The sequence below is a fragment of the Sciurus vulgaris genome, assembly GCF_902686455.1.
Source record: "Sciurus vulgaris genome assembly, chromosome: 10".
Lineage (NCBI taxonomy): Eukaryota > Metazoa > Chordata > Mammalia > Rodentia > Sciuridae > Sciurus > Sciurus vulgaris.
This window is the reverse complement of record NC_136470.1, coordinates 14,180,309-14,207,881: the sequence shown is the minus strand read 5'-3', so window position 1 is coordinate 14,207,881 and position 27,573 is coordinate 14,180,309. Positions and strand designations below refer to the sequence as shown.

At 36.9% G+C, this 27,573-nt stretch overlaps 1 protein-coding gene across 1 annotated transcript in view; it reads right to left on the bottom strand.

Moving 5' to 3' along the window:
* Positions 1-1,679: 1,679 nt before the first annotated feature.
* LOC306638185 (uncharacterized protein) overlaps positions 1,680-27,573 on the bottom strand; it is a 37,096-nt gene continuing 11,202 nt past the window's right edge. Inside the window, exons 3-5 of the mRNA XM_079101369.1 lie at positions 17,124-17,204; positions 13,900-14,219; positions 1,680-8,457 (exon numbers count right to left, since the gene is read on the bottom strand). Coding sequence (XP_078957495.1) covers positions 14,211-14,219; positions 17,124-17,204 — 90 coding nt within the window. The 3' untranslated portion in view covers positions 1,680-8,457; positions 13,900-14,210. The remainder of the gene's footprint in view (positions 8,458-13,899; positions 14,220-17,123; positions 17,205-27,573) is intronic.

The window sequence follows — 27,573 nt, the reverse complement described above, 5'->3', positions numbered from 1 at the left end:
CCCTAACCCTAATGCTAACCCCTCCCACCCCCCATTATGTCATCATCTGCTTATCAGAGAGATCATTCGTCCTTTGGTTTTTTGAGATGGGCTTACCTCACTTAGCATGATATTCTCCAATTTCATCCATTTGCCTGCAAATGCCATAATTTTATCATTCTTTATGGCAGAGTGATATTCCATTATATATATATGCCACAGTTTCTTTATCCATTCATCAATTGAAGGACTTCTAGGTTGGTTCCACAGTCTGGCTATGGTGAATTGAACAGCAATGAACATTGATGTGGCTGTATCTCTGTAGTATGCTGATTTTAAGTCCTTTGGGTATAGGCCAAGGAGTAGGATAGCTGGGTCAAATGGTGGGTCCATTCCAAGCTTTCTGAGGAATCTCCACACTGCTTTCCAGAGTGGTTGCAGTAATTTTCAACCCCACTAGCAATGTATGAGTGTACCTTTTTCCCCACATCCTGGCCAACACCTGTTGTTGCTTGTGTTTTTGATAATCGCCATTCTAATTGGGGTGAGATGGAATCTTGGGTAGTTTTGATTTGCATTTCTCTTATTACTAGAGATGTTGAACATTTCTTCATATATCTGTTGGTTGCTTGTACATCTTCTTGCATGTTACCTTATGTTTGTTTTATTTAATTAAATTGTTAAGGTCTCCTTTAATCATAAATATATGAATTTATCTTAAAAGAACAAATTAAAAATCAATAACAATTGGCACTTATTTATTAACTTAATGGAATAGTGATGGGAAATTGTCTATCTTCTGGGTCAGTTTCTTCCACATTAATTTGAAAATTACTGTTTTACTGTGAAAGATGAAAATACAAAATCAAGACTTCATACTGATACCGCCGTTTACCGGTGACGAGTTCTGCTCCTTCTAATGTTGAAGATTGAACACTAGAGAAGCAGCCAAGGCAAGCATATTAAGCAGGTTTTATTTAAAGCTAATAATACAGACTTCTCCCGGCAGGGAAAAGGGGGCCATGGCTGATGTTCTAAAGTCCCCAGAAGTGAGCGCACCCTACATCTTTTATAGGTTAAATTCTCTTTTGTTCTCCAGTTCTCTCCCCACTTATCTCTCCTTCCTGCCTTCGTGACTAGGCCTGGTTTTGCATTAAGTGAGAAGCCATGGGCAGGGGGAGGGCCAAGGTGATTCAGGCAGGCAAGGGCCCAGGGGGCATTAATTAGCAGCTCCTGGCTTGCAGTCCTTGATAAAGGCAGGTAAATTTGGTAATCAATGGGCTCTGGAGATCCTTGACATTCCATTCTTCCAGGGGCAGTTTCCAACTTCCAGAGGCAGATGATTTTATGGCCTCTATTTCCTCGATTTGACCCTATCTCCTATTTCTACACTAACTACCTGTTCCCAATTCTGGCTTCAATATCACCTGAAGACAATGCTCTCTTCTCATCTCTTCCATGGGGTTATCAAAGCTGTTCATGGGGACACTTGAGGTTTCACATAGCACTGCTCATCTATGTAATAAGGTTGTTAGTATTTTGTATTGTATAGTGGTTAAGGAAGAGGAGAGAGGACACACACACACACACACAACACACACACACACACACACACACACCTTTCTTCCTCTAGTTAAAAAACATTCATAAGAGGACATGATTCATTTAAACACTTTATTATGGTTGATGTCACAGGACAGAGAAATTTTAATGAGAAGACACATAATTGTATCATAGCCTGAGGGACAAAGAATTTATATAGCTTATCTAACATTACAACATTCCCAAGAGAGAGGGAAGCAGTGTGTGCCGCATCCTTACTAGAATTTGGGAAATGTGAGAATATAGAACAACTCGGTGACTTGACTAAAGGCATTCTGGAAATCAGTAACTAGAAAAATATTTTTTCTCTTTATTTGAGCACTCTTTTTTATTTTGTTATTAATGTTTTGAATGATACATAATATTTGCACATACTTATGAGACCCAGTATTATGTTTTGGTTTAAATATATTATGGAAATGTTCACCTCACTGTAATTAGCATATCTATCCCATTAGAATTATATCATTCCTTTATGATGAGTACATTCACAATTCTCTCCTAATAATTTTGAATTCTTTAATGCACTGGTGTTAATTATGTTCATCCTGTTGTGCCATAAAAACCAGAATTTATTCCACTTATCTAATTATAGTCTGGTACCAACCTCTTCCCATCCCTCTACTCCCCCTAGTCTCTGGTAACCACTATTCTACTCTCAAATTTATCGGGTCACCTTTCTTGATTCCACAGATGAGTGAAATCATGTGATGTTTTTCTTTCAATTTCTATCTTATTTCACTTCAGATAATATCTTCCGGGTTCTTCTATGTTGTTGCAAATGACATATTGTCATGCTTTTGATAACTGAATAGTCTTTCATTGTATCTGTGTCCACCACATCCACATTTTCTTTATCTATTTACCCATTGATGGGCATTTAGGGTCATTATATAGACTGGTTATTGCCAATAGTGCTGCAATAAATAGGAATGCAGACATCTATTTGAAATGCTGATTCCATTTACATTGAATATATACACAGGAGTGGGGTTGCTGTATCAAGTGGTAGTTCTATTTTTAGCTTTTTAAGGAACTTATGTACTCCTGGTGGACTGTACAAGTTTACATTCCCACCAACATTGTGTTAGAGTGTAACTTTAATTTCAGAAGAGTTAGTAGGAAATTACAAAATGTATGATATAAAAGGAGGCTGTTAATGAAGCTGTGAAACTTTAGCACAGATGAATATACAAAGAAAAGACAAGAAAGTAAGACAGTTTCATTCATTTATTTATTCAACATATTTATTCCAACATATTTTCTGGTAACCTACTATGCGATCACTCTACCATGCTCTGGTCATAGAAAAGTAAGAGTGGTAAAATATGTACTCAGGAAGGCTCTACATGTATAGTGGAAACAATTACACATGAGTTCAAAATTAGGCAAAATAAGGACAGCATGCCCTTTCAATATCATGTTGGAGCATTGCCTAAATGACTCAACAAAGGACTATTTCATTCTTCAGGAAATTATACCTCTGTTTTACATGGTATTTATTATTGGTTAGGGTTCAAACTCTGGGAAGTTACGTGCTAACTTAGAGACTTTTGTCTTGTAGAAATGCAAACAATTTGTGGATGATAAAAAGATGACATGGTTTTATTGCTCTTAGGACACTAAAGTAGTTACAAAACTTTATTTCACTGTCATTTATTCTAATAACTCTTGCATCCAGCTTCCCTAATCTGTTGTCTCTTTCATTAATTAAATACATCTTTGGAACATGCCCATTCTGTACTGATATAAGAATCATATTTTAAATTTTTGACATTTTTATTTTTACACACAGTTTCCCAAAATTAGAATCACAGTAAAGGAATGAGGCTGAGATAAATATTAGAGAACCTTAGGAGGTAAGCAGAAGAGTTTAGGCTTTTTGAGAGAGAAAACTAAGGCCAATTATAAGTTTCTCAAACGGGTTATTTATTTGACAAGAAAGATATTAAGATGAATCACAAAACCTGAGAAATGTTTTTATGTTTTTTGCTCAATTAAGTCAATGGTTACTTAATTTCAATTAGAGATTGTGTGCTATTATGCTTAGAACATCAATTCAGTGCTTTAATTGATATTCAGTAGTTTCTGTTGGTATTTAAGACCCATATTCCTAAACTCTTTCAAACAAATCTTAAATACTTGGAGGAGAAAAATCACTCTGTTTAGTATGTAGGCAGTTCTTAAGAAAATAAGAGGGAATTTTTAAGAATAAAAATTAGCAGAAGCATAATTTGGGGGAGTTTAGCACAAGAGGAAGTTATAATGGCCTTAGGGACTCTCCCATTTCCAGGAGACCTAGAATTGTAATTTGAATGGCTGGGGCACAGGGCTTGAAAAACAAGCCCCACTCAGGTAGAGAGCCTAGGGTGAAGGTAAGATTCTCAAGAACAATGACTTAAGGAGCTAGCTTAGACTAGAAAAACATTCCATGAATAAGTCAGACAAAAAAGGAGATATGCTTGTATTAACCAAGAATTTTAAGGGTACTCTGAGAAAATACATCTGGGTAGAGATTTGGACCTCAATTAACACTGATTGCATAAAAATCATCCATAAAATTGTGGGCTTGGAATTTTTACCTAAAATAAATCCGGGTTGGAAAATGCTCAAACACATGAAGCTCTTCTTTGGAAAGCTCAATGAATCCCCATGGACAGATTGCCAGTGAATGGGACTCAATCCCAAACTCTAAAACATACCGGAAGCATCGCAATAAGTGAGCACTACAGAAGGACAGGCAATAGAATCAGGCCGCCCAAAACTTGATGTTGAAATCACTGGATCAGAAAATAGGATTAAAATCTACATAATGAAACCAAGTTAGACTCAAGTAGCAAATGTTTATTAAAAATAAGTAGATGTATTCGACAAAAAAGCAAAACAAATAGTAAAACACAAATAGCAAAAAGTACAGCAAATCAAAATAAAAAAATTGAAAAATGGATTTTCCAGGATATAAAAGGATTAAGTTCTTTAGAGGATTAAGTTCTTTAGAGTACATACTTGAAGAATTGTTAACAGATAACAAAGATGAAAGGGGAAGACTGAGTATCTTCAACCTAAGTCTAATTGGGGTTCTAGTTCACTGGTAATGGAATGAAATAAAGAAAGCTGGACTCAATATAATGGATAAGAATTTTCCAGCAATCAGATTCTGAAGTCAGAACTCCAAAATTTTAAGAATTAGGAAGCTAATTTAACTCCAAGCAGACAAAAAGATAACTTTTGCCTGAGGTGATAAACTGCAGAACACTCAGGACAAGAAAAAAAAAATGTTCATCTAGGAAAAATGTTTATAGAGGGAAAACAGGGACGCCTTCTTTAGAAAGGAACAATAGTTAGACTGTTAGCTACTCTTTCAACAGGAAAAGCAAAACCAGGAGTCAGAATAGTATTAAAATTGGGAGAGAACTTTTCTTCTGAAAGAGATGCAGGAGTTGCAAGATCAGGAAGGGCAGACAGAGGGCTTCTTCTCCAGAAGAGAAATATCTTCCTGTCTGCTAACTCCCCGCTCTTCAGACCACAAATACACGTAACTCTAAAATTCAGTGACCATTATTCACCTAGCCCTGCGCTATGCGTTCTGCTTTTAGAAGTAAATGAAACATAACCCCAAACTTCAGAGTATGGTAGATGGAGTAATGGTCTCCCCCTCTAAGGAAGTCTGCATCCTAATTCCCAGAAGCTATGAAATGTTACCTTGGGCAGTAAAAGACACTTTGCAGGTATAATTAAGTTGGGATCTTGAGATGGAGCTATTATCCTGGTTTAGTGAATGGGTCTGATGTAATCACAAAGATTCACGCAAGAGGAAGGCAAGAAGGTCTGAGTTAGAAGCAGGTGAATGTGATACTGGCAACACAGGCTGGACTGGTAAGCTCTGGAGATCGAGGAAGGGACCACTTGCCAAGGAGCACAGATATCCTGGGAAAGGTAAGGAAACAGATGCTTCTCTATTGCAGTTTCCAGAAATGCAGCCCTACAGAAATACCACACCTCGCTCTGGCCCTATAGCATTCACTTTGCACTTCTGACATTTAGACATGTAATTGAATTCGTTTGTGTTTGTCAAAGGCCATTAATTTTGTCGTAATATATGGCAGTAGCGATAAGAAATAAATTTATAGTCATTTACCTTCTCTTACAAGAAAAGTGTACCGTAGGACCATTACGACGGATAGAAAGTCAGTATTGTAATACAAATGTACTGCTTAGACAGTGGCAGAGAGAATTCCACCAGATAGTGAAGACAGGGACAAAAATCTCTTTAGGGAAATAAAACTGGAACCAAAATGAGAAACTTGTGTGCTTGCCAGGCAAATATCCCCAATGTGTCTTCCCTGCCTGTGGAAGGCTGAGGTTTAAAGTAGGTGCTCCTAACATAGACTTGAGATCCTACTGGGATTATCAGACTTGGGGTCACTTGTCACCTTCAACAATGCAGAAATTCTGCGGCTCTGAAGGTATTTTTTTTTTATAGCAAAGAAGAAGGTTTACAGTAAGTATTGTTTGTTAAGTGAATCAATATATTCCAGGAGAAGAGGCAGTGCTACCAAGCACAGGTGTGTGGGCCCTTTGTGTGGTTTAGTTTTATTAGGGCACACCATGCAAGTCAAGAGGAACCAAGACTGAGAAGCTAGGTCTCAACTCTTGCTGTACACGTCAGCTGGATTAGCTCTGAACACATGATCCAAAGCTTTTGAGGTTACAACTGTAGTTTAGTGATGTAGCTTTGGTTGACATTCATGGACTCATATTTTGGAAATAAAAACCACCTTTTTGATCTCATGTGCTGTTGCTTCCCTTCATGTAACCTCAACCAAATTAAACTCTCCTCAGTTCTTTGCCAGCTTCATGATTTTATCTAAGCCCTTCTAACCTTCACCTTTACCTGAGCATTCCTAATTTCTGCCCATCTGACTGAATCGCCATTGGTTTATCCTCCACATTTTATCTCAGTTTCCTACCGACTCATGAAATTGTTACTGTGTTTTCTCATAAAAATATGTGATTTATTTTCCCCCCAGTACAAACCTCTAACACTTCATCCTTCTCATGCCATAGTCTGCCCTTTTGAGTATCACTCATGTGGCAATTTGGATCTCTTTTTCCCCTCTGTATTTTCAAGCCTGAATTTAACATTTTTCAAAATGATTTCTTACTCACCCCATTGATGTCTCTTTCCATATACTTAACTTGATTCAAAACACTGTATACTCAATAAGAATATATTGAATTAATTTTATTTTAGAACCAACATCAGTTAAGTATGATGACTGGTTTAGTAGTAATTCAATGTATTAATTTAGTTATTCCACTGTTGTGATACCTAAGGCATAGTATATAATGTTTCCAAAAGATGATGCATAAATTTACTAATCATATGCCATTATATACATAGTTGAATGTAGGCTTTGTCATTTGTAAGACATGGAAGGAAAGTCGACTCTATTCTTAAGGCATTTTACATTTTGTTCTTTTAAAATAACAGGTGGATGTTAGTCCCCCAGGAGATTTTGTGTTCTGCAAGAATGCACATAAATCAGCTATACATTTTCATATAACTATTAGATAAATGGGAAAAAAAGAACTGCATAGAATTAAAAAAAACCCATAAAGCCTATGATAATTATTGATCATTGAAGTTTTTATCTTTATTAATGTTTTAGATGTGTCTCCCTGATAAGTAGAAGTGACTTTTATTCTTTAGGTTGTGCTTAAAGCGTCTGATCCACATCTAAGGAAACCAAATGTCAAAGCTTCACTGACCTAAGTGGGAAAACCTGTGAAATGTGATCAAGTAGTGACCTCTAGAGTATGGCCTTGTCAAAGATTATCCCAAAACTACCAGTCACAAAAACAAAACAGAACAGCAGCAATAATGAAACAGAACAAACAAAATAAAAAACCCCACAATTTCATCTCTTCCCTGAATTTGAATTTACTAATCAGCAATTTGGAGAGAACATATGTAAACATGGGAGCAATGTTGATATTAGTCCTAACTCCTGTCCAAGTGATAAAAAGCATTATAAAATAAGCCATGTCAGCTTCCCAAGAACTTGTGAGTTTGGTGTATTCAGAGGTTTCACTGAAACTTGTTGAACTCTCTGCACTGGGTCCTCAGCTGGTATTAAGCACATATTTGGAAAAAATGGTAATTATTAAGGCCATTTCCCCCATGCACAGCCCATGGATTCTGGTTTTTATTTATTTATTTTACTTTTACGTATTTGTATTCATTTATTTTTTATTTAATTATTTTGTTTATTTTTATTTATTTTACTTTTTTTCTCATAATTCAATGTGTAGGAATTAAAGAACATTTTAAAAACATGCCAACAGTGTTCTGTGCAGCATATCACATATGAATTTAGAAGTCAGATTATAAAACGATATTTTCCTTCAAATGAGTTCAACATTAATGAATAGTATTTGAAAACTCAAGATCTTCTGAGTTGTAAAGCATTACCTATTCAAATTCCTAAACATTTTTTGATAAGTTTAAGTAGCATCAGCATAGTATTTATCAATAACTGATTTCCCCAAATCACAGTTGCAAATTTTTTTTCCAATAATTACTATACCATGGTAAATATTAAGCAACAAATGAGCAGGCAAAAGGGAAACCATTTATTTAATTTTTAATAAAGGAAACCTTCTTTAAAGTGGGCTTTGTGAGAGGTTTTTAGAAGTCACAGCGATCTACAGGGGAATGAGATGGGATCAACATACGTTAATTCTCTTCAGTGTTGATGGAAACTCCCACAGCAAGATTTGAAAAGACTGGTCTTTTCGGTGTTCTCATAGACTAGTTCCCAGGAAACATCTCTGACTCGACCTTGACTGTGACCCTGATTCACCATACCAGATCTGGGGCAAAAAGAAAGGATTTAAAGGAAAACAAATCTGGCCAAGTCATAGTAGGCATTCTGTTAGCTGCCTGAATTCTTCTATCTAATCCTCTGTCATGAACTTTTTCATGTTATTACAAAATGATCTATCTTATATTTATTAGGGGGATTTCCCATTATATAAATATTCATGAATATAATTTATATAATCTGAAAGTCTTTTTTAAACCTTTTAAATCTTCTGAGTTGTAAAGCATCACCTATTAAAATTCCTAAACATTACAATTCAGAAGATAAAATATGGCAGTATAAAACTTTTTCTACCGTCAAAATTGTATTTGCCAGCAATTGCACTTGGATTCATGTAATTCTTCTTTAGTGATGATAATTTTTCTGTCTTTGGAAAAGAGTGTGCATTTGGCAGCTCAGGGCTGAAGCAGTAGCTCTGTGAAGATCTGGAGGACACAGGTTCTGCCTAGCATCCTGATCCCGGAATTTGCCATTTGTCCTCAATGCCTCAGAATGGATGAGCAGACTCCAAGCAAAGGCAAATAAATGTGCAAAGAGGCAAAGACTGTGACGCTGAGTCTGTCTACATCAAGAAAAACAAAACCTCCTCTTAATCCTGACATAGGAAATTCTTACTTAGGTTTCCCAGGCCAGATGGGGATCAGGTGGTAAGCCTTATATCAAGAAGTATTAAACAAATAGTGCTGGGAAAACTGGAAATCCATATGCAGTAGAATGAAACTAAACCCCTATCTCTCACCCTGCACAAAAATCAACTCAAAATGGATCTAAGACCTTGGAATCAGACCAGAGACCCTTCATCTTATAGAAGAAAAAGTAGGTCCAAATCTTCAACATGTTAGCTTAGGATCAGACTTCCTTAACAGGACTCCCATAGCACAAGAAATAAAAGCAAGAATCAATAACTGGGATAGATTCAAACTAAAAAACTTTCTCTCAGCAAGGGAAACTATCAGCAATGGGAAGAGAGAGCCTACAGAGTGGGAGAATATCTTTGCCACTCATACTTCAGATAGAGCACTAATTTCCAGAATATATAAAGAACTCAAATCTATACGCCAAGAATACAAATAACCCAATCAACAAATGGGCTAAGGAAATGAACAGACACTTCACAGAAGAAGATCTACAAGCAATCAACAGATATATGAAGAAATGTTCAACATCTTTAGTAATAAGAAAAATGCAAATCAAAACTACCCTAAGATTCCATCTCACCCCAATTAGAATGGCGATTATCAAGAATACAAGCAACCATAGGTGTTGGCGAGGATGTGGAGAAAAAGGTACACTCATACATTGCTGGTGGGATTGAAAATTACTGCAACCACTCTAGAAAGCAGTGTGGAGATTCCTCAGAAAGCTTGGAATGGAACCACCATTTGACCCAGCTATCCCACTCCTTGGCCTATAACCCAAAGGTCTTAAAATCAGCATACTACAGAGATACAGCCACATCACTGTTCATAGCTGCTCAATTCACAATAGCCAGATTGTGGAACCAACCTAGATGCCCTTCAGTTGATGAATGGATAAAGAAACTGTGGCATATATATACAATGGAATATTACTCAGCCATAAAGAAGAATAAAATTATGGCATTTGCAGGCAAATGGATGAAATTGGAGAATATCATGCTAAGTGAGATAAGCTAATCTCAAAAAACCAAAGGACAAATGATTTCGGTGATAAGCAGGTGATGATACATAATGGGGGGTGTGAGGGAGGCAAGAATGGAGGAAGGAGGGACTGTATAGAGGGAAAAGAGGAGTGGGAGGAGTGGGAGGGGAAGAAAAAATAACAGAATGAATCAAATACCATTACCCTATGTAAAGGTATGATTACACAAATGGTATGCCTCTACTTCATGTACAACAAGGTAAACAATTTGTACCCCATTTGTTTACAACTAAAAAAAAGAAGTATTAAAAGGTGCATAATTTTAACAAGGCATATTTTTACTCTGAACAAGATTGGGGTTCTCTTAGAAAAATAAGAAGGGAAAATAGATACCAGGAATGTAACTATCAGGGTCTGTCATAAAAATACATGAATAATACATGCATAGGAATTTTATCTTACTTATTTGATTAAGTGTCCAACAATTGTTGGGTTTGATCTTGGAGTATAGTTGTAGGTTTTTAATCAAAATTATCCTATTTTAGAATATCAACATTATTTTTAAACAAGAATATTTTATTGCTGCATATTCTTCCAGTTTAGTCTATAATATATTTGTCAAATATTTTAGATTAGAATTCGATATTTTTCCATATGTAATGGCAGAGGTGGGTGGAGAGGTACTCACCTCTTTCTTTCTTATTCCTTTAATAACAACCATGCAACAATCTATCCAAAATTCCTTAGAAAAATAATTAATTCAACTGTTCATGTGCTAAAGAGACAAAATACAATTTATGAATTTCATGACAGTTTTCATATGCAATAGCACAAAACAGCTGTGATTTCCTTATTGCTTTTCCTTGAAAGAGGTCAATTTCAGCCGGCATGCTCGCTCATTCATCTTTATGATACACATAACATCTCCCATACCTTCTGGATCACACTGTCCCTGATTAGTTAAGTCACTTTTCCAGTTTCCATCCTGAATAGCCCCTTCACCTCCTTGAACCTTCCAAAGGAATCTGACCCTCTCCCTGAGCACTCACCACCATCTGCCACAACTTAGGACAAGGTTGCTTACTGCCCAGACCCTTCTATTCTACTGATTTCAACCTTGGAAGCAAGGATTCTCCTCTATTTCTTATGATTTCCAACTTCAACCGAATGCCTCTCCCATTTCCCTGAAACCTCCACATCTGAATTTCTTGCCATCACATTTTATATACTTCTACATTAGTCTCCATTTATGCCCAGAGGATACATTCAAGATCCCCAGTGGATGCCTAAACCCCAGATAATAGCAAACCCATATATACCAAAGATTTATCCCTCCCTCTTCTGCCCTTCCTCCCTTTCTTCATCTTCCTCCCTTCCTCCCTTCCTCCCTCCCTCCCTCCCTCCCTCCCTCCCTCCCTTCCTTCCTTCCTTCCTTCCTTCCTTCCTTCCTTCCTTCCTTCCTTCCTTCCTTCCTTTCTCTCTTTCTTTTTCTTCTTTTCCTTTCTCTAATAACTGAGATAGATACTAAGTGACGAATGAGCAGGTAGCATAAACAGCAAACAACATGAATGTTCTGGACAAACAGATGATTCATGAGATTTCATCATGCTATTCGGAAGAGTGCACTATTTAAATTTTATTATTTCTGCAATATTCCATTTAATATTTTTGAACCATTTTGACTGCAAGTAACTGAAACCATGAAAAGTCAATCTGTAGAAAGCAAGAACTACTGTCCTTCCATTCCCCACCCACACACTCCCTGCAGTCATTTGTCACATGATTTTAAGATGTCATGAAATGCTTCTGATGTCCTGGCCTCCCTGGTCCCTAGCATTGCCTCCAATGATCCTGTTTCCCACTTGGTATGGTTTGAATGTGTCTCCTCCAAAATTGAAATATTGAAACTTAATGACTGATATGACAGTACTAAGGTGTGTAGCCTTCAAGAAGTTATTAGACCTGAGGGTCCCCCTCAGAAATGGGACCAGGGCCCTACTGAAGAGGTTTCATGCAGCAATTGGCTCACTTGCTCTTCTATCTCTGGCCCTGTGAGAACACTGTGTCTCTTCCCTTCAGAGGTTGCAGCAACAAGGCATCGTCCTGGAAGCAAAGAGCCACCCACACCAGACAACAGTCCTGTTGAGTCTTATCTTAGAATTCCCAACCTCGAGAATTATGAGAAATAACTTTCTTTTGTTTATAAATTACCCAGTCTCAGGCATTGTGTTATAGTATCTTCGGTGTGCCAAAGCTCCACTCCAGCTCTGCTGTCTGCGTGCAAGGGACTCAAACCTTACCTTCCAAAGTAGAATTATATAGGAGAAATTTAAGGACATGCTAAAGTCTGTGCTACATCCTCAGAGACATTGATTTAATTTCAGTTTTGATTATAATTCCCCAGCTAATGCTGATATGCCGACCCAAAGAACAACTTCCTAGATAGTTTCATTCTCAAAACTTTTATCTGCTTGATAGACCATTCCCAAACATCTCATCCTCTGACGTTCACTGTTACTCTACACTCTTTCAAATAATTTTTTTTACACCACTGCAACCTCTAATTCCTTGATTCATCATAATATTCAAGGTCTCCAGTTTTTGACACTTCCTCAGATCTTCCCAGAACTGCCTAGATTCCCTATCGAATACCCTCAATTTCTAACCCCAATTTTCTGTTTTACTACTCTGGCAAAACCTCAGTCTTAGTCATTCCAGTTCTCTGTAGACTGTAGTAAAAAGTGTAGGTAATCCACTCCACTAACCTCAAGTGGGCCCTTATTTTTGCATGCAATTATATTCCTCTCTCCTGGTCCACTATCTGCCCACATTTCTAAAAGACGATTGTGTATCTTCTCCACATCTCTCCGCCTTCCTTAATTTTAGCTGATGGTGTTGGTTTGCACTTTACTGAGGACCTAGAGTTCTTTTGCCATGGGATCTATCAGTTGTGTGTCTACTTCTCTGTTCTCTCCTGTTACTATGAGTAAAATCATATCCATGTCTGCCTCATACCTCATATCTCATATATCCCTCTAGGTTTTGACCCTCTAATGCATTATCATTTTTGGACTAGATCATTCTTAACTGAAAATAACCTTTTATTAGTTTTCTATTGGTGCTATGCTATAACAAATAATAACAAACTTAATGACTCAATAGAACAGCAGTGGGGCTGGGGGTGCATCTCAGTGGCAGATCCCTTGTCTGGCACATGTGAGGCCACAGGTTGATTCCCAAAATCACACACACACACACCACACACACACACAGTGAGCAACACTGACTGACACCTGTCAAAGGTAGAAGTACAAAACTGGTTCACAAGAAGACAGTCCTTGTGGAGCCTCTAGGGGAGAATCTACTCCTTTATATCTTCTAGAGATAGTCTTCATCCTTGACTCAGGCATCTTCCACTTTCATATCCATTAATGCGACATCCTGAAATCAACCTCTCTTTCTCATTCTCTTTTCTCTACTTTTGACACAACTCCTTCTTTTACCTTCTTGCCTCTCTCTTTCCCTTATAAGAACTCAGAATTTTATTGAACTCACCTGGTAATCTCTCCATTTCAAAACCCTAACTAAATCACATCTACAACATCTTTTTTTTTTTTTTTGGTCATTTTAGGCAATAGAGTCGCAGGGCCTGGGGGCTAGAAGGTAGACATCTTTTGTGGACTGCTGTTCTGTCAATCACAAGGATCATATGGCCAGTCTTCCAAAACAAACAAACAAAAACCTTCTCTCCAGCCACAACACCTTCCTAATGCTTCTTCTCAGTTCTTTTGTAAAGTAAAAATTGACTTACTATCCTTGATTTGTCTTCCTTCCCGTTTTCCTTTCAGTTGTTTTCAAAAAGACATCATTCTTTACAACCCTAGTAAAAACTCTTTTCAAAGTCACTGATGAACTCCACATTGCTAAAGTCCACCAATTTTTTTTTTTTTTAATTTGTACTAATTAGTTAGACATGACAGCAGAATGCATTTCGACTCATTGTACACAAATGGAGCACTACTCTTCATTTCTCTGGTGGTACACACTGCAGAGTCACACCATTTGTGCAATCATACACCGACATAGAGTAACAATGTCCGTCTTCAGTTCTTAGTTTTCATTTTACTTAACCTGCCAGAGAGAAGAATGTGGCCAGTCAACAACTCCCTGACTCGTTCAGTGCTAAGGGTGAGGAATGCCACTCTTGATTCTTTCCCAACCTCTCAGGTCACTCAGTGCTTTTTATGGGCTCTTTCTCATTTCCTCCAACTCCAAATAGAGTGCTCTAGGTTGACCACATAGATGGTTTCATGTGCTGACAACTCCCAAATTTTTATCCCTAACCTAGAGTTTTCTCCTGAAGACAATGTCCCTTGAACATCTCAAGATTAGAAATGGGGACTAAATGACCAATTTTGACCACCACTCCGTACTGTTTATTCACTTCTCATGTCAGACTTCTCAGGATTCACTTCATCCTCTTGCCTCCTTTCTACTCCATCCTTCAGATCCTGTTGTTCAACACATCTGTCTGTTTACAGTCAAGGTACCCACCACTGCCACCGCTAGAAGCCCGATTCAAGCTGCCTTTGTCTTCTGTGTACCTTATCACAGTCCGACCTGGCTTCTGCCTCTACTCCCCCATTCCCTATAATCTTTTATCATTACAGAAATCTGTATGCTGCTTTAAAATGATGTCATTCCTCTGCTTAAGTCTACAAAGAATATCTCTTCTTAATCGGAGTAAGAGTTAACCCCCTAGACATGACATTACCTCTCTGAACACATTACCTACTCATTTCCCTTGCCCATATTGCTCAAGCAAAGACTGAAATCCTGGCAGCTAATCCGCATGAGGACTCGTCCCCTTGAAACCTAACTCTCCTCCCTCTGTATGCAGTTAGTTTTCCTTGGGTTTCCACAAGGCTCAATTCCTTACTTCTTTTAGGTCTTTGCTTAAAAACATTTTCTTTTTAGCAAAAATCTAAGTAAATTAAAGTAGAATAAAATGAACAAAATAAACCTACATAAAATAAAGTCTCTCCTTCACAGGTGCTATCTTCCTTCATTCCGATTTATTTTTCGAATAGTATTTCATTTAATCTCTCATGTATGTAGAAATAAACAAAAGTAGAACCAGAGGAGAAAAGCAATGGCTGTGTATTCACAGCTAGCCCTCGCTAGTGATTCAGCTACTTTCACTTGCTTTTTGGCAAAGACTCAAAGGCAGACAGAGAAGTGAGAAAGCTGTGCAGTAGAAAAGAAAAGGCTTGGTGTGCCCTGATTGGAGGTTCTGGACATGGGAAATCTGACAGTGGGCTAACTGGAAGCCAAGTACCCAATGGGATTGGCTATTTGACTCACACTTGTTGGTCCTAAATTGGCAGTAGGGTCAATAATTTTGGAAGTTGTCAATTATTTATCAGCACTGGTCGTTTGAGACTGCTTTTCACAGAAGTTATTGTTCAGCTTACTGGGTTCATCCTAGAGATAGCAATCTGACTTCTGCAGTTCTGACATAAAGCTGGTTGGATTCCTGGGCTGTTCATGATTGATAAGGAATTGGCTTTCTGGGCAGGTTCCTGTAGGCTGTGGGTCAGAGTTCTAATTTTATGCATGATTTGATCATTGTTTGTATATTCAGTTTCCCATATATTTGCTCTTTAGATATCTATTATCTATCTCTCCCACTGACATGTAAGCATATAATCTTTGGGACAAAGACAGTGTCAGGTGACTTATTACATTAGGGACCAAGTTTGACTTTATGATTTTTATTCTCAGGGACTTGCACATAGTTAATTCTAGATAAATATTTGAATAAAATTAGTAAAGATGAGAACCTACCTACTTCTATGAGAGTTAATTGAAAGATAAGCCACAGCAAGGAGACTGGATTATTTAAAGTAATTTGAGAAGATAAGATTCAGGAAATACTTTCTCCTATGCTTTGTTTTTGTAAATAAAATGTCTCTTGCCTACAAATAACTTAAAAATAACTTTTTTTTTGCATATTTGTATCTATAAAGGAGGTTTAAAAATCCACATAGTACATGTCATACTCTCCAATTCGGGTTTTAATGAGAAATAGTATTATATTACCCCCCAATACTATGACTCAATTTTGAAAGCCAAAGTAATAGGGGAAATTAAAATTTAATGGGTTCTAAGCATAAATTGCAATGGTAAATAGTTCCAAAGAGCTCTGCACTATCACATACTGTGTCTTGACAAGTTTTTCATAAAACCCAAGGCTCATTTCTTCTGCAGAGTAAGCTAGAGCACCCCCTGGTGCTTTTGAAACATCACTGCTCTCCAGTTTAGTACTCAATTAGGGGTTTTTGTTTCCATGAAGTGTGACTAGGAACAAAGTTTCCTAAGTGTTAGCAGGAGAGATGTTTTGAGGTTGTAACCTCTAACACTTAGTGCTGAATGCTAGGCCTATCAGTTATTTTTATGATTATCTTGATCTTAGGGCATGATTGACCTACTAACTTCCATCTGAATTCAGAATTCCAAAGGGCTTTGTGCAAGTCTGACCATTTTTGTCCAAAACATCATAACACTGCTGTGCTGTCTTTAAGGGGCATACAGTCATTCACTGACTTTTCAAGAAGGGATATTTGTAATTAGGAAATATCTATCTATTCATCAGGAATATCTACTCTGTTCTGGGCCCTAGGTAATTATCTTTGCAGGTATTGTGATACTGAATCTGCACAACTTAGGAGAGCCTGTTATTCTTTCAGTTTTTCAAAAGTTAAAATTGACAATCTAAGAGAATTAATAATTTTTTCAGGTCTTCAAAACTAGTGGGCTACAAAAGTGGCCTTTTCATCTGGGTCTGGTTAACTTAATGATCCAGTTTACCTAGTCTATATGAACTCAGTATCATATATTTTATTTTGATTTACTGGTACCTTGTCTTCTTCATGGATACAGCAGTCTTTCCCCCTACAGCAACATATCTAGAGATCCCTTATTTTTTGAGAAAGACCAATATTAGAAGACAGATGGCTTATTAGGTCTCTTTACCCGTTGTCTTCTTTCCACTTTTCTCATATGCCTCAGGTCTAATGTTCTTATGAGGATCATAGAATTTAGCAGTGATCTGTCCTAAAATTAACGAAATAAAAAACTTTTAAATTATAAATCCCTTTAAAGTCAAGATCTAGATTGGTATAGCTAGTAGATACACATCAATTATCTGTTGAACCAACAAATCAAGCATGAATGCAACCTATTTAGGATACTCTGAAAAATTCCAGAAATGGTGTTATGTATGTGAATCTACATACAAGTCCCAATTTATGATGATTTCACTTCTGATTTTTTTTTTTTTTTTTTACTTTATGATGGTACACAAGTGATAGACTTTCAATAGAAATTTTAAATTTTTTGAATTTTTATCTTCTTTCAGGTTAGTGTACTAGTGCTCTCTCATAATTCTGGGAAGTAGCTTTCAGTCCATCTTACAAATCTGAGACTAAAGAAGCAATACTTGGCAGTACTGTGTTGCTAAGCTATCTGTATTTGGTAGCTTAGGTATATTAAATGTAGTTTTAACTTGAAAGGTATTCAACTTATTCCCAGTTTATAGGGATGTAACTCCACTATATATTAAGGAGAATCTGCTTATATTTAAAATGAAATTTCATGATTTTCAGTAGATTTTAAAATAGATCTGAAACCCTAAAAGACTAAAAATGATTGTTCTCTTTGCCAGAATTCTGAATATAACTCAGTTGAATTCCTCAATCCAGTTTTTCCAGAACTCAGATTTTATTATTCACTAGTTTGTTTGGCGATTGTATGTTAATGTCTAATATTTAATTTGTGAACTGCCTCATAAAGAGACCACTGAAGACATTTTCCCAGAGCTGAACCTTGGAGTGATGCTGGAGTTTGTATCCTGGCCCAAGAAGGCTGAGAGATCCCTGGTCTGAGCTTAGGGTAAAACAATCAGAAACAGTTTCTAAATGAAGACCTAGATTTTCTGGATTTCCAAGCTGGGTAAGGTTTTTTTTTTTTTTTTTTTTTTTGAAGAAAGGGAAATTAAGGAGATTGATGGTAAAGTAGAGACATTCAGAACAGGACTTGAGAAATTGTAGAGAATTGGAAGGATCTCTCAGATTTAACTAAATTGTCGATGCTTGGAGGGGAGCTTTCAGTGCTGATTAGTGAGTGCGTGCCTCATAATTCCATCCCCTTATCTGATACTTTGCTCTCTTTTAAACAGTCATGTATAGCATTACTCTTCCATTCCAAATATGGAAAGTCTCTAGAGACCATCTGTCTCATTCCCAATCTAGAATAAACTTAAGGCTGGAGATGTCGCTTAGTGGCAGAATGCTTTCTTAGCATTTGTGAGGCTCCGGATTCAATTCCCAGTACTACAAAGGATAAAAATACGAAGTAAATAAAAATCAGAAAAAAAAAAAAAAAAAAACCCAAACAAGATAACTTAAAAAATACTTTAAAAATTATTTTTAGATCCTAAATGGGATTTAATGATGCTGAAAGCATCATTTGTCATTTCTAAAGGTAGCTTTGGAAAACTTTTCTGTGGTCTTTGTATGGGGCGATTCACCAACTTAAATGTTAGATCCTTAAATACAAAAATCAAGTAAACCAGGAGACATGTGAAAAATCTTAAAAAGAGTTTTTGGTTGAAAAAACATTTAGAGTGTAATTTCGAAAGGGAAGATACATATTAAAATTTGTCAACACATTTGAACCTTGATTAAATAAGATGCTGGATTATTATGAACAAAATGCTATTTTACTTATTCAGTTGCAGTGAAAACAAAACATATTAAATGTAAGGCACCACAATTTCTGATGGGGCGGTGGGTAGGTAGTTTCTTGCTATCTGTCCTCCCCCTTTTGTGTCTTGGGATCCTGGACTTAGGAATTAAAGATCTCATCTTGCTGTGTGGCTGGGTTTTCTTATTGCTGGCTCTTCTTTCTCTCTCTCTCTCTCTTTCTTTCTTTCTTTCTTTCTTTCTTTTCCCTAGTTCAACATTTTATTTTATTTTTTTTATATTTTTTTTGATTCATTGTACTCTTCTTTCACTTTTTGGATAGAGTTGCTAGGAACAGTAAGATTCTTATGTCATATTGATAAGCAGCTTGGCAAGCATCCTCCACTCATATGTGTTGCTAGGCCTCCCAGTCTAAGGGAGCATGTGTAAACTGTCATTCAGAACTTTTTTTCAGAAATGGTTTCAAGGAAATTTTCAAAAGATGTCAGGTTCCCATAGTCAAATATGTTTACTATTATCATAGTTCTACTGTCTGTCTGTCTCACATTAGACAATAGTAATGGAGTACTATTAACTACAAATCCAGTTACTTCAAGAAATATTAACTTAGTCAAAACTTTATTTGAAGCTAGTTTATTTTAGGCCAGGTGTTTTCAATTGTGGATTCACTTCACTTATCTATGTGTTTTATTAATACGCAGCTTTTAAAAAATGTTTTAATTAGAAATAAAAATCCTATCTATGTATGGTGGACAATAAAAAAATCAAGCCAACTCTTGGATAATAGAATCTGAGTTCTGTATGAAATGAATTAAGGAACCAAACCTGAGCTATCCAGAATTTAGGCAAATAGAGATATTTTTAGGCTTTTTAAATTTCAGAGCTATTATAGAATCTGATGAAAGTCATGGACAAAGAATATGTACAATTTTGGGCCTTGTTTCTCAAAAATAAAAATAATCTTATATCAGAAATTTGCAAAACACTTTTCATCAGCAAATAACCATCTCAGCTCCATATTTTCCCATTTCGGCATGTAGTAAAATTTGCCTGAAATTCTGAAACACATTAATGCAGTAAGCCATGCTTTTATGGGGGAAAAAGTAATAATTTTCACATTTCAAGTTAAAACCACTTAATGTACCTCCTAAGAAGCAGCGTTGGTTGAAAAAAACAACAAAAGCATCCAAAAGAGAGGGAAGAAAACCAAGAGGTATTGAGAGGTTTTTCTAAATGAAAGAAAAAATTAGTTTTACATTTTCCCTTTAAGTAAATCAGCAAATAAATTTGTTTCTATATAAGACTTAAGTGAACCAAAAATAAATCAGTTTTTCCAGTTTCCACTACGAAACTCTTGAGAGGATATTTAAAGTGTGTTCATTGGAAGTGCTAAAAATACCAGTGTGCTCAGGATACCAACCAGCCCTGTCTGCCACCGCCCTGGAAGAAGCACTAATGCATTCGTGAGACTCGCAGGGCTGTAAGCCACTGGCTTCAGGTTCCCCTGCGCTGCCTCTGCATTTGGTGACTGCTCCTTTCTTCACTGCTCTCTTGATTCTGGGCATGTTCTTTAACCCATCTGAATATCGTTTTCCTCAGGCAAAGAGCTTCTTTTCAATGACTATGTGGGGACTGTGTCATCTTTGTAAACTCCAAGATGAATAGGTGCCTCAGAGAAAGGTTAAGCACCCAGATTTTTAAAATGTTCTTATTTCCCTTTCTGAATACTGATTATATGGGGGAAGAGTGATCATTTACAATGAAATACAAGCCTGGCACAGTAGTATGCACCTGCAATTCCAGCAATTTGGGAGGCTGAGGCAGGAGGATTGCAGGTGCAAGGCCAGGCTCTGCAACTTAGTGAGACTCTGTCTTGAAGTAAAAAGGACTGGTGATGTAGCTGAGTACTATAACACCCCTGGGTTCTCCCCCAATACCAGATACTACTAATAATAAACTGAATACAAAATGTTAATATCACTTATGTCTTTGAGGTAGGGTTTTAGATGACCTTCAGATATGGCATATTATCTATATTATCTATCTAACTTTTTAATTCTTTAGGGTTTTTTCTTTTCTTTCTTTCTTTCTTTCTTTTTTTTTTTTTTTTTTTTTTTTTTTTTTTTTTTTTTTTTTTTTAGTCTTTTTGGAACTGAGGATCAAACCCAGGGCTTTGTGTATGTGTGGCAAGTACTTTGCCACTGAACTATATTCCAGTCCTCTAATTTTTAGATAAAATGTACTGCATAAAATTTTATATGTCATGTATATATACACATAATCAGAAAGAGAACAATTAACAAATTGATTTCAATGCAACAAACTAAAATTGGATGGGTAACAGGGTGCAGATCAAAGATGCTTTGATGCTGAATTTGGTAGATTAATCCAAAGCTAATTTTTCAATAGCACCTGGTAGCCCCCAAATCTTCAATCACGAATACATTCGCTATGTCTTGTGCTTGTCCATATGTTTCAAGATGGAATTGGAATACCAATTTCATTCTATTCCCAGGAACTTACAACTTGATATTATTGTGAGGTCTGTTGAAAACACAGCACAAGTTGATGTTTCTTTTTTTTTAATTTTTATTTTTAAATTTCTTTTTATTCTAAACAAATGGGATACATGGTGTTTCTGTCTGTACATGGAGTAACAGCATACTATTTGCGTAATCATACATTTACATAGGGTAATGATGATTGATTCATTTTGTTATTTTTTTCTTCCCCCCATCCCTCCCACCCCTCTTTTCCCTCTATACAGACCCTCCTTCCTCCATTCTTGCCCCCCTCCTACTCCCCTTTATGTGTCATTATCCGCTTATCAGCGAGATCATTCTTCCTTTGGCTCTTTGAGATTGGCTTATCTCACTTAGCATGATATTCTCCAATTTCATCCATTTGCCTGCAAATGCCATAATTTTATTCTTCTTTATGGCTGAGTAATATTCCCTTGTATATATATTTCACAGTTTCTTTATCCATTCATCAATTGAAGGACATCCAGGTTGGTTCCACAATCTCGTTATGAACATTGATGTGGCTGTATCTCTGTAGTATGCTGATTTTAAGTCCTTTGGGTATAGGCCAAGGAGTGGGATAGCTGGGTCAAATGGTGGGTCCATTCCAAGTTTTTTCAGGAATCTCCACACTGCTTTCCAGAGTGGCTGCACTAATTTTCAACCGCACCAGCAATGTATGAGTGTACCTTTTTCCCCACATCCTCCCCAAAACCTGTTGTTGCTTGTATTCTTGATAATCGCCATTCTAATTGGGGTGAAATGGAATCTTAGGGTAGTTTTGATTTGCATTTCTCTTATTACTAAAGATGTTGAACATTTTTTCATATATCTGTTGATTGCTTGTAGATCTTCTTCTGTGAAGTGTTTGTTCATATCCTTGGCCCATTTGTTGATTGGGTTATTTGTATTCTTCATGTACAGTTTTTTTGAGTTCTTTTATTCTGGAAATTAGTGCTCTATCTGAAGTATGAGTGGCAAAGATTTTCTCCCACTCTGTACGCACTCTCTTCACATTGCTGATAGTTTCCTTTGCTGAGAGAAAGTTATTTAGTTTGAATCTATCCCAGTTATTGATTCTTGCTTTGATTTCTTGTGCTATGTTAAGGAAGTCTGATCCTAAACCAACAAGTTGAAGATTTGGACCTCCATTTTCTTCTATAAGATGCAGGGTCTCTGGTCTGATTTCAAGGTCCTTGATACATTGTGAGTTGATTTTTGTGCAAGGTAACAGATAGGGGTTTAGTTTCATTCTGTTGCATATGGATTTCCTGTTTTCCCAGTACCATTTGTTGAAGAGGCTATCTTTTCTACATTGCAAATTTTTGGCACCTCTGTCTAGTATGAGAAAATTGTATTTATTTGGGTTTGTGTCCATGTTCTGTATTCTGTACCATTGATCTACCTGTCTATTCGGTGCCAATACCATTCTGTTTTTTGTTACTATTGCTTTGTAGTATAGTTGAAGTTCTGGTATTGCTATACCCCTGTTTCATTCTTCCTGCTAAGGATTGCTTTAGCTATTCTGGGTTTCTTATTCTTCCAGATGAATTTCATGATTGCTTGCTCTATTTCTGTAAGGTACGTCATTGGTATTTTAATTGGAATTGCATTGAATCTGTATAGCACTTTTGGAAGTATGGCCATGTTGACAATATTAATTCTGCCTATCCAAGAACATGGGAGATCTTTCCATCTTCTAAGGTCTTCCTCAATTTCTTTTTTCAATGTTTTGTAGTTTTCATTGTAGTGATCTTTTACCTCTTTGGTTATATTGATTCTCAAGTATTTTATTTTATTTTTTTGAGGCTATTGCAAATGGAGTTGTTTCCCTCTATTTCCCTTTCATCGCTTGTGTATAAAAATGCTTTAGATTTATGTGTGTTGATTTTATAGCCTGCTATTTTGCTGAATTCATTGATGAGGTCTAGAAGATTTCTGGAGGAGTTTTTTGGATCCTCTAAATATAGAATCATGTCATCAGCAAGTAGTGACAGCTTAAGTTCTTCTTTTCCTATTCATATCCCTTTAATTTCTTTAGTCTGTCTAATTGCTCTGGCTAGTATTTCAAGAATGATGTTGAATACAAGTGGTGAAAGAGGACATCCCTGTCTTGCTCCCATTTTTAAAGGGAATGGTTTCAGTTCTTCTCCATTAAGAGTGATGTTGGCCATGAGCTTAGCATAAAAAGTCTTTACAATGTTCAAGTGTGTTCCTACTATCCTTATTTTTTCTAGTGTTTGAGCATGAGCAGTGTTGTATTTTGTCAAACACTTTTTCTGCATCAATTGCAAAAACCATATGATTCTTATCCTTAAGTCTATTGACATGATGGATTACATTTATTGATTTACGGATGTTAAACCATCCTTGCATTCAAGGGATCAACTCCACTTGTTCGTGGTGCACGATTTTCTTTTTCTTTTTTTTTTTGTTGTTTTTTTTTTTTTTATTGTAAACAAATGGGATACATGTTGTTTCTCTGTTTGTACATGGCGTAAAGGCATACCATTTGTGTAATCATAAATTTACATAGAGTAATGTTGTTTGATTCATTCTGTTATTTTTTCCCTTCCCCCCACCCCTCCCACCCCTCTTTACCCTCTATACAGTACTTCCTTCCTCCATACTTGCCCCCCTCCCTAACCCTAACTCTAACCCTAACACTAACCCTTCCCTCCCCCCCATTATGTTTGCCAATATTTTGTTAAGGATCTTTGCATCTATATTCATCAAGGATATTGGTCTAAATTGTCTTTCCTTGATGTGTCTTTGCCTGGTTTGGGTATGAGTGTGATATTAGCTTCATAGAATGAGTTTGGTAGGGTACCTTCCTTTTCTGTTTCCTGGAAACTTTGAGAAGTATTGGAATGAGTTCTTCTTTGAAGGTCTTTGAAGGACTTGTAGAACTCAGCTGAGAATCCGTCTTGTCCTGGGCTTTTCTTTGATGGTAGGTTTTTGATGGCTTCTTCTATTTCTTTGCTTGATATTGATCTTTTGAATTGTGTATGTCCTCCTGGTTCAGTTTGGGAGGAGCATATGCCTCTAGAAATTTGTCAACGTCTTCAGTACTTTCTACTTTGTTGGAATACAGATTTTTGAAGTAGCTTCTTATCATGTCTGTATCTCAGTGGTGTCTGTTGTGATATTTCCTTTCTCATCACGAAGTTTAGTAATTTGAATTTTCTCTCTCCTTCTCTTTGTTAGTGTGGCTAAGGGTTTGTCTGTTTTGTTTACTTTTTTAAAGAACCAATTTTTTGTTTTGTCAATTTTTGAATTGTTTCAATTTCACTGATTTCAGCTCTGATTTCAATTATTTCCTGTCTTCTACTACTTTTGCTGTTATTCTGTTCTTCTTTTTCTAGGGCTTTGAGCTGAAATGTTAGGTCATTTAGTTGTTGACTTTTCATTCTTTTCTGGTATGTGCTCCATGCAACGAATTTTCCTCTTAGTACCACTTTCATAGTGTCCCAGAGATTTTGATATGTTGTATCGTTGTTCTCATTGACCTCCAAGAACTTTTTTATCTCCTTCCTGATGTTTTCTGTTATCCATGCTTCATTTAATAGTGTATTATTTAGTCTCCAAGTGTTGAAGTAATTTCTGTTTTTTTGTTTTTGTTTTTTATTTGTCATTGATTTCTACTCTCAGTCCATTATGATCTGATAGAACACAAGGCAGTATCTCTATTTTTTTGCATTTCCTAAGAGCTGCTTTGTGGCATAACATATGGTCTATTTTCAAAAAGCTTCCATGTGCTGCTGAGAAGAAAGTGAATCCACTCGTTGATGGATGGAATATCCTATATATGTCTATTAAGTCTAGGTTATTGATTGTGTTAATTAGTTCTATGGTTTCTTTGGTTGGTTTTTCTTTGGAAGATCTGTCTAGTGCTGACAGCGGTGCATTAAAGTCACCCAGAATTATTGTCTTGTTGTCTATGTAATTCCTGAAATTGAGAAGGATTTGTTTGATGTACAGGGATGCACCATTGTTTGGGGCATAAATATTTACTATCATTATGTCTTCCTGATTTATGGTTACCTTAAGTAGTATGAAAAGTCCTTCTGTATCCCTTCTAACTTTGGCTTGAAGTCCACTTTATTTGATATAAGGATGGAAACCCCCACTTTTTTACTGAGTCCATGTGCATGGTAGGTATTTTCCCATCCTTTCACCTTTAGTCTGTGGATGTCTTTTTCTATGAGATGAGTCTCTTGCAGGCAGCACATTGTTGGGTCTTTCTTTTTAATCCATTCTGCCAGTCTATGTCTTTTGATTGATGAGTGTAGGCCATTAACGTTCAGGGTTATTATTGAGATATGATTTGTCTTCCCAGTCATTTGGCTTATTTTTGGTTTTTCAACTTGGCTTCGTTTCTCCTTTGAGTGGTTTTTCTCTAAGGTAGTTCCTCCCTTTGCTGACCTCCATTATTGTTTTTTTATTTCCTCCTCATGGAATATTTTGTTGAGAACATTTTGTAGCACAGGCTTTCTATTTGTCTATTCTTTTAACTTTTGTTTATCATGGAAGTATTTTATTTCATCTTCAAATCTGAAGGTTAGTTTTGCTGGGTATAGGATTCTTGGTTGGCAACCATGTTCTTTTAGAGCTTGAAATAAATTGTTCCAGGCCCTTCTAGCTTTTAGAGCCTGGATTGAGAAGTCGGCTGCTATCCGTATTGGTTTCCCCCTATATGTAATTTGATGCTTTTCTCTCGAGGACTTAAAAATCCTATCTTTATTTTCAATGTTAGGCATTTTCATTATAATGTGCCTTGGTGTATATCTGTTGTGATTCTGTGCATTTGGTGTTCTGTAAGCCTCTTGTATTTGGTTTTCCATTTCATTCTTCATGTTTGGAAAATTTTCTGATATTATTTCATTGAATAGGTTGTTCATTCCTTTGGTTTGTATCTCTGTGCCTTCCTCAACCCCAATAATTCTTAAATTTGGTCTTTTCATGATGTCCCATAGTTCTTGGAGATTCTGTTCATGATTTCTTACTATCTTCTCTGTTTGGGCAACTTTATTTTCAAGATTAAATATTTTTTCTTCATTGTCTGAGGTTCTGTCTTCTGTCTTCCAAGTGGTCTAGTCTGTTGGTGATGCGTTCCTTTGAGTTTTTTTTTTTTTTTTTTTTTTTTTTTTTTAGAATTTCTATCTCTTTGTTGAAATGATCTTTTGCTTCCTGCAGGTGCTCTTTCAGCTTATTGGTATTTTCATTCATTGCCTGCATTTGCTCTCTTATCTCATCCTTTGCTTCGCAAATCATCTTAATCATGTATAATCTAAAGTCCTTTTCTGACATTTCTTCTAACATACTGTCATTGGATTCTATTAACATAGAATCTAGATTTGTTTGGATCATTCTCTTCCCTTGTTTTTTCATGTTGTTCATGTATCTTCCCTTCTAGCAGTGCAGATCTGGGGTATTGCAGATTTCCCCCTATGGGCTTATAGTGGCCCTATAGATTTCCAAAACCTTTTCTGACAATGAGCTTCAAGTCTCCAGCAGGCTTCTCAGGATGGGATTTGCCACACCTAAAGATCGGAGGTACAGTTTCCAGGATTATCCAAGATATCCCCTCTGGCTTCCAAATGTGTTGGCAAATGGGGAGCTGCAGCTCGCATTGTGGACATGGTCACCTGGAGGTCTTGGAGGCAGGTGCAGTTGGTCAGGCAGGGGTCCTGGAGGTCAGGTGTGTTTGGTGTGGTTTTGGGATCCTGGAGACCAGGTGCAATTAGTTGGTCTGGGGTCCCGGTGATAGGGCGCAGTCAGTTCGTCTGGGGGTCCTGGTGGCAGGGAGCAGTCAGTTGATGTAAGGGCCCCAGAGGCAGGGAGTGATCGATCGGGCATAGGGATCCTGGAGACGGGGCTCAGTCAGTGTGGCCAGGGGTCCTATGGCACCTGGCTGTTGTCTCAAAATGGCGGCAGCAACATGTAATCAAACTTGCAGGTACTGTAACAGTGAACTTCAAGGCAACAACAGGCAGCTGGTGCTCCACTGGAGGTCAGCGATCAGTTTGCTGACTATTGTAGGACGATCGGGAGGTGAACCTCATGCATTGGGTGATGGATAGGTGTAAGGCAGGTGATGGACAGGCGAGAGGCAGACAAATGACGGATGATAGGTGCCTGACAGTGAGCAATCTGCTGATGTTTCTTGATAATTTCTCAGTTCATCAGATTCTCAAA